Source organism: Centruroides vittatus, unplaced genomic scaffold (assembly GCF_030686945.1).
Source record: "Centruroides vittatus isolate TY-2023 unplaced genomic scaffold, ASM3068694v2 contig_120, whole genome shotgun sequence".
NCBI classification, from domain to species: domain Eukaryota; kingdom Metazoa; phylum Arthropoda; class Arachnida; order Scorpiones; family Buthidae; genus Centruroides; species Centruroides vittatus.
The window spans coordinates 1,055,113-1,063,012 of NW_027120768.1; the positions used below are offsets into that span (position 1 = coordinate 1,055,113).

At 40.4% G+C, this 7,900-nt stretch overlaps 1 protein-coding gene across 1 annotated transcript; it reads left to right on the forward strand.

Annotated features, from left to right (window-relative positions):
• Positions 1 to 2,003: 2,003 nt before the first annotated feature.
• On the forward strand, positions 2,004 to 6,478 carry MED24 (mediator complex subunit 24). Its single transcript, XM_067281666.1, has 2 exons — positions 2,004 to 5,318; positions 5,359 to 6,478. Exon 1 carries the CDS (start codon positions 2,208 to 2,210, stop codon positions 5,277 to 5,279), a length of 3,072 nt encoding a protein of 1,023 aa, XP_067137767.1. The 5' UTR covers positions 2,004 to 2,207; the 3' UTR covers positions 5,280 to 5,318; positions 5,359 to 6,478.
• Positions 6,479 to 7,900: the final 1,422 nt, after the last annotated feature.

Here is a 7,900-nt window from a genome sequence, read left to right on the forward strand (position 1 = left end):
TTTTTTATATACATAACAAGTTCGGAAAGTAAAAAGGAGTCGGAGTCGGGAGGATTTTTGACGACTCCGACTCCGGCTAAAATACCAAAACTCCACGACTCCGACCCCACAGCCCTGCTTTTAACTCTTGATCCACGATTGTGAATACGGCCGTAAGAGGGCCTTTTTAATCATATCCTTCACCCCCCCACAATGAAGACGAGTGGACGGCGAGGAAGGGGCCCTATTTTATACATTAGAAAAAGTTGTAAGGGAATTATCAAAGACAGAAATTTATTTTATTCGACGGTCTGTCCCGGATATGTTGGGTACGGTGGGACCCTCCTTCACAATCAAGTCACGGGTTCATGCCTCACCGGGTTTTCTTCACTTGTTTAACACCTACTTTCCCGACGGCCGGATGGCCGAGCGGTAAAGGTGGCAGCCTACCGCTCTGGGGGACCCGGGATCGAATCCGAACGGGTCGAATAATCCCCAGGAATTTTTCGGGGGGTGGTCCGTTCGGATATGTCGGGCCCCGTCCCTCACCACCCGGTCGCCCCATTGTGGGCCTGGCCGAACCCATAATGGGCCTACTAAAAGAGGCCCTCTTAGTGCCCACAGGGCGGAAAGAGTTAAAAAAAAAACACCTACTTTCCCACAGAAAAGCCTTATCCCACCCATCCAATCCAATCCAATCCAATCGAGGGCCTGGCCGAACACACAATGGGCTTGCTGAAAAGGTCGTCTTAGTGCCCACTGGGCGGAAAAAAACCCGGGAGAAAGCGAGAAAAACCATTTAGTCTCACGAACATCGTGGAAAGAAGCCAGTTTGTGGGTGATGGTAGCATAGTCGGGGGAGGCATTATGATAACAGAACCGAACTTCAGGCTTTTGCAAGAAGTGAGGTCCCATCTCTTAAGATTAGTGGTTTAATGAAGAACAAAAATAGTAATGAGCAGTGGATGAAGTCCTATAAAAACATGGACGGGTATGGCTTGGTTTTATTCGTATATGGCAACGCGACATTTGGGAGATCTGTCAGGGGGAAATGCCTCTGGAGGAATTCCTATGGAAAACTGGCCCCTATTTAGGTGTTACTAACGCGAATAAAACCGAGAAAACTTTACGTGACAGCCCGTTGAAGAGGCCAATTATCAGTATTCGGTGGGTTTTATCCAATCAAGACCACTGGTGATCTGGACGGGTATTGCACAAGATAACGGAATAAGACAATATCGAATACTTAGGAGAATTCTTGTTTTTGATTCTAAAACAACAACATTAAAATGGTAAAATTGCACTGTCGGGACCTTAACAGAGCTGCAGACTATATCAATAGAAGCATAGTCAAAGAAACCATACCTCTACATGCCACCCTTCGCGAGATACTTGCTTGTAAATACGGAATCTCAACGACGAGAATTCCGGTCGCCATCTTGCTTGCGGACGTCGTGTTTGCATATGGACCTGCCTATAACAAAGAATACATGCATGACTTGTCCAAGGTTCTAGGGCCTTGTGACTTGTCTACAGCTCAGTTTAAGGTCCCTTCCATCTGCAATTGCATCATGGAAATAGCCCCACGTATCGTGTCGCGCGTCGCGTACCAATCGTTAGCGTCCATCGCGTCAGAGACGAAACAGCATGCAATCCACAAATACAAAATTAACATTTAAAAATTAACCATAAAGATTTTGCTGAAATATTACCAGTATGACTCCTCCACTTCGGATTTTTCTCTCTCAAAATATAACTTCAATGCGTGTATATTTCACAAAAGTTTGAATAAATCATCATTCTCTTCTAATGGAAAGACTAATTTGCATAACATCGCGCGATATTAAAAAATTATTACCGCTTGTTTTCTCAAGTCGTAGTTTCGTAAGCGACGCGACGCGACGGACGATGGCGATTGAATGCGCGTCACGCGGAACCATTATCTAAGTAATTGCTTTAATTTATAATTTTAATTAATAATAAAAATTTTTAAATCAGTAGTTAAGCATTCTTCCGGATTAACGTCGATTAGAGTAATAAGTTGACAACGGTGTATGCATTCCGCCAGATTAGCGTCGATTAGAGTGATGAGTTGGCAACATTAGTGTCGAAGCGCCGTTTTGTAAATAAGTCATGTTGATTGTCAGGAGGGTACGACTGGACCCATAAAGTAATTTTGATAAGTTCTTGAAGATTCTTTTTACGTATTAAAGTTGTATAAATCGAATATGGATACTAGTAAGACCAGCAGTATCAAGTTGTTACTATTAGAAGCGTGGAAGGAAAGATGGAGCGATGTCCAATGGGGGATCCACATTAAGAGGGTCCTTCCTCGAGGTGTAAGCGGAGATGTATACGATTTGGCAGATTGTATATTGCAACAGGCCTTAGTTGGATCCGGACCCAACCATTTGTTCCTCTCCTACCTAACGCACTGCTTGAGTTCGCATATCGTGTCCTATGGCGCGGTGCTGCTGAGCATCAGTCGCTGTCAGAGTTTCTACAAACCGTACTGCATCCTCAGCATGTTGGACCTGCTGAAGAACATCCAGCCAAGAGTTAGTTGCAGAGGAAACGACGAAGAATGCATCACGCTGTGCAAGGCCATGGTGAGCATCTCTCACTGGCTCTACTCATGCCTCCACCATTCCTTGGCCAAGCTGGCAGAATTGAAACAGAGCCCCGAACATGTCTCCATCATGGAGAAGTCCTGCGACGCCCTCAAGTACGTCTGCAACTCGACCTTCATGAAGGCTCTGCTCTACGTCGGTAAATTTGAGGATCAGGGAATGTACAATCAGTTGTTGTACAAGCACCAGGAGCTGGAGAGTAAGATCGGCCAGATACAGAATTTTGTAATCTCGAAGGAGGTGCTCGAGACCGGTTTGGGATTGATAAAGGCCGTGGATAATTTGCCCTGCATCGCCAGCCAGAATATGTACAGCAGCTTGCCTAAAAAGCAGTTGTTGTTGTGTAGTCTGAATGCCATGATCGCCATTGATGCTATATTGAATCCGGCCAGCGACATACAATCGTGCGTCGATCAGTTACTGCTCTTGCAGACGCTCCAAAATCTGACGCTACCGGAACTGTATTGCAGAATCATTCAAGCCTGTTTTATGGGTCTGGTGGATGCAGCCGGTAGTTCAGAAGATTTGAAGTGGGCGGCATTTACTTTTCTTAAAGTTCCGCACTTAATTTTACAAATTCATAACACCCAATGGGGACAAAACCCTCAGCCGAGTAATAAAGGAAGCGTGGAGTTAGAACAGGGTATCGAAAAACTATTGTATTTTACTCCTCTTTTAGATCTTACGGATACTAAGAGTAATTGTGATTGTTTACAATACCTACTTACCGAATTGTGTAAAGTGAAACTCATCACGCCACCACAGGTAGATAAAATATTATTGCACAGGCAGAGCGAATCGCAGAGACAGAATTTGCCTCGTTCCGAACAGCAAACTACTCAGGCGGGAGCAAATTTGATCCTTCGTGCGGAACCGACAGTGATCAGCATCCTGAAATCTCTGGATTCCGATTACTCTAAAATTCAGGAAGCTCTGTTAGGAGTGTTATGCCACATGGTACCCGGTAAGAACTTCGAACTGATCTTATCCGCGGCAGCCGCGACGGGTAAATTGCACGATTTTGCTACAAAACTCATTAAATTTAATGAATATAATAAGCATAGTAGAGAAGAAAATGCCAAAGCTTCTCAGACACGGGCTCTCTTATTCGATATTACCTTTCTCATGTTGAGTCATATCGTTCAGCATTATGGAAGTGAAATTGTAACAATGAGTGTCGAGACGAAGGATTCATTTTTTGCCATGTGGATCTCGGAATGTTGGGTAGAAGGGGGGAAGTATAAATGTCCGGACATGATGCTTTCGAAGTGTGATCCGATTAAAGTGGACAACTTATTATCTCAGTTTACCAATCCGGATGCCGATTTCAAAACGAATCTGGTGAAATGGCACGAAGTTTGCATCAATGCTCCGATGGCAATTAAAGAAATCTTAATTGCTTGGGAGTATGGAGCTCTTTCGACCGATAATGTTAAAATGATTCTGGACAACGTTAAAAGCCGAATGTGCTGCCTTCCAGTTTGTATCTCTACCTGGCTTTGCAATTATATCAACGTTCTGCATCACGAAGAAAGACTTAAACCGATGAATATGCTCCAACAGTTCATGACGCCACTATCGGTCGATTCCGGTGCAACAGCCGAAGGTATAACTGGAACTGGAAGCACATCGAGTGGAAGACAAACGCCACAGCAAACAAGTCAAGACCAGAGTAATATTTTTTACAAAGAGCGTTCCACTTTAATGGCTGGCATGATAAAGAAAATGATGTACGATTTGCATCCTCCCACTCAGACGAAAGCAAAGGGAATGCCCGTCATTCCTCATGGTTTAACAAGCCGAACACCAATGTGGGATATCGTGGATGGTATTTTCTGGACTGCACACAGTCACGGATGGTTGGATTTAAAAGCCATACACAATCTGGACACTTTATTGTGTGTGGGAGGAGGACAGTGGTTCTGCGATACTTTAGTCAGATTTGCACTCAGATTCGAACATCTAGACGATTTGCACAGAGCAATCGATTTGGTTTTTGGTTTATTTCATCTCGATATCGAGGAATGCGCACTGGCTTTATTAGTACATGTTTTGCCATCGTATCTACACAACGAAGTGCGCCAGGAGATGTTGGCAGAACCGCGAGGCTCTGCACTTGCACGTTTAGTAGTCATGACAACTTATGCAGCATTGCAAGTAAGACAGAGTTTGACGTACGCCAATAGAAAATACATTAGAAAACACAGCTATAGAGATATGGAAATAGAAGAAATTGAAATAGATCGTGGAAGGCCGAGCAAGATGCGCAGACTCGTGAACGACACAGAATTGTTAGAGGATACTCCTTACGGTTTACAATCCAGCAGCGAAGATCATCTTCGAAATGTAATTTCCGATCCCATTAAGAAAGCAATCGCTGACATAATGAGAATGTTAATGATGATAGCGGCAGATTCCACCATCAGTCAGAAATCGGTCTTCCCTCTTGTATTTTTAGAACAAGTAATTCTCTGTGCTAAAGACCAAGCTTACATCATATTACAGTTCATGCCACTTAGTCTAGTGCCACAACTGATCAAAACGTCTCCGGAACGACTCTCTCATGAGCTAGTCCTCGCAGTTAGTAGTATGCTGACACCCAGATCTCGGAAAATAGTCGCACGCACACTCTGTCAATTGGATGTTATGCAGCAGAGAGAGACTTCTTGAATTACGTTTGCAACATAATACATACAGACTTTTTTAATACTTATTGATCAATTCAAGTTATACATCAAGAATTGTCAACATACATGCAATACATTAAATGTCTACAGCATATAATAAAATTATAATATTGTGTGATGTCAAGTATAAAATCACATTATCCAGGATTAATATACTTTGTGATGCAGTGTTTTAACAGTAAATTTGCATACACCATATGTGAAATGAGTCTCAAAGCCCAGAGATTTGTCATTAATAGATCTACATGTTTAGTATTATGTCAGTTGCTTCTCATATCCTCTTGGAGGTGCACATTTGCATTCATGACCATCAGAAAATGTGGCACAATTGCATGATTTTGACTCTGATTGCCATTGGTACATCTCTTAAAGGAAACTCTAGAGGAAGAAACCACAGACTGAAGTCAGGCTGTAGAGTGGCTACGTTTTGTCACCGTGACGGCAGTTTGCAGACATTGCAGCCAGTTTTTGTCATCACGCTTAGGGAAGTCTTCACGAGCATGGGCACCCCTGCTTTCCTCGCGATTAGCTGCACATTCCATAGTAATAACCGCTTGTGGAATCATGTTGGCAAGCTCTGTCAATCTGTGCAATTTTTCTCTAGGAATTGCTTTAAGAGAAGAGCTCCCAAACAGAGGTGAGATATCAAATCATGAAGTTGAGCCATACATCTTTTGAGTGGTTGCCAATGCAACTGTGCACCTACAAGAGGCTGTGAAAATGGACGAAATCATATTGAACACACAACTCCATTAATGACAAATCTCTGTTTTTGTTACTCATTCCACACACAGTTAATACCCAATGCTGTCAATAAAAAACAAACGGTATAAAGTATTTGTGTACCCTTTTGGTACCTTAGTGAATAGGGACTTTTTTCACTTACATTATGAGGCTAACCGGATGATGAGGGAATTTGCAGACGACGTTTTTCTTCAGGGTTGCCGTTAAGAGATGTATCAAATGGAGATCAGAGAAAAGGAATTTCTGAAGATTATGATTTAAAAAATTTTTGTTTGGCTTTTCATGTATCAATCATTATAGCCACTGCTTGTGTGTTCATTCTATTAAGTACTATGCTCCGAATCCAAGTAATTTGTTACTGCTTTCTCAGCAACCTTGCAATTGATGTTTATTTGCATGTTAAATATTGATGTATTAAAACTTATTTCAGAAATTACACCATCTGCATTTGCCAATATTCATCAAAAGCAGCATGCGGTCGTATGGATTTTCATTAAATTCGCATACAGTATGCCTTAAGTTAATCTTGTGATTGTTTGCATGTAAATCATTTTAGTATGTGTGTATATACATGCAAGATATAATCGATTCAATTGGCGTTCTGCATCAATTCAAGTAATTCAAGTACAAACTTGAAAAGAAAGGGTTTGGCAATTAACAAACAAACATCTTTATTATATTAATATAGACATATACATTTATCTGCATTGCAGAAATATACTCAGTCCGACACAGCAGACAAAACTTGGCAATAATCATTCATTTGAAACGTAACTGATGTACAGTATTTCAAATAATAGAGATCTTAAAATCGATAACGTTATCACATATTTTGTAATTTAAAACATAAAAATATATATATTATATTATATTTTACCTCATCTAATTAAAATATTTAAAAACGTTGGCTCGGACTGCATCAGATGCCTCGCTCAAAATGGGAAGAAGGAACGACTGTCACTCGAATAGAAATTAAATATCCTGTTCTATGCAATCTGCAATACTGGATAGCTACAGTCAGTTGTGAGTGTTAAACTAGTAAAAAGAGTCGAGTTTGATTTGCTTGACGTCAAACTAAATCGTCGTGTATTGACAAATATAAAAATATATTCTGCTAGCTTCAAACGTATAACACTGACACTACAATCTAATATATGAAATCACTAATCATCTAATTCTTGTTTGTATAGAAGCAATAATTTTGGCATCACATTACAACCCAGACAACGTTCCTATTCCTTTACAGCATTCAATCTGTGGAAAATGGTGTGTTTTTAATGTTATTTTTTGTTAATTTTTCCATGAATTAATTACTCAAGTATGTAAAGATTCACATGTTAAAACTTTCAGAAGGTAATAAGTATCTCGCAAACTTCAATTTATCCCATTACAGATAAAAAGTGAACCAAAAATCTATGGAAAAATCAATCCAAATGAATCCCGTGATGACAAACCATCAATACAGTACATAGGTCTGAAAACCTGAACTAAACCAGTGCTTTTCAATTGCCAGTCAATGGTTTGACACCAGTCCTTGGAGTTTTTTTAATGTACTGCAAAAAATTTTAGTAGAAAGTGTTTTTTTATCAAATTTAAAAATTTTATCACATTTTTCTTGCTCGATTAGCTCATTACGCTTTTACTTATTAAATATGCCAATTTATTTACGTGATGCGATTTTGTGTCGTGTGACCTTTGCCATCAGTTGGCAGCGAGCTTGTTAATTAGTTTTATTTATAAAAAATGAAAAAATTTTTTTACCAATACCTGGTAAAATATTTTGAAAATCCATCAGTCTACGATACATTTTGAGTCAAGAACCATTGTTCTAACGCATTTCAATTTGCCCTGTAAAATAAT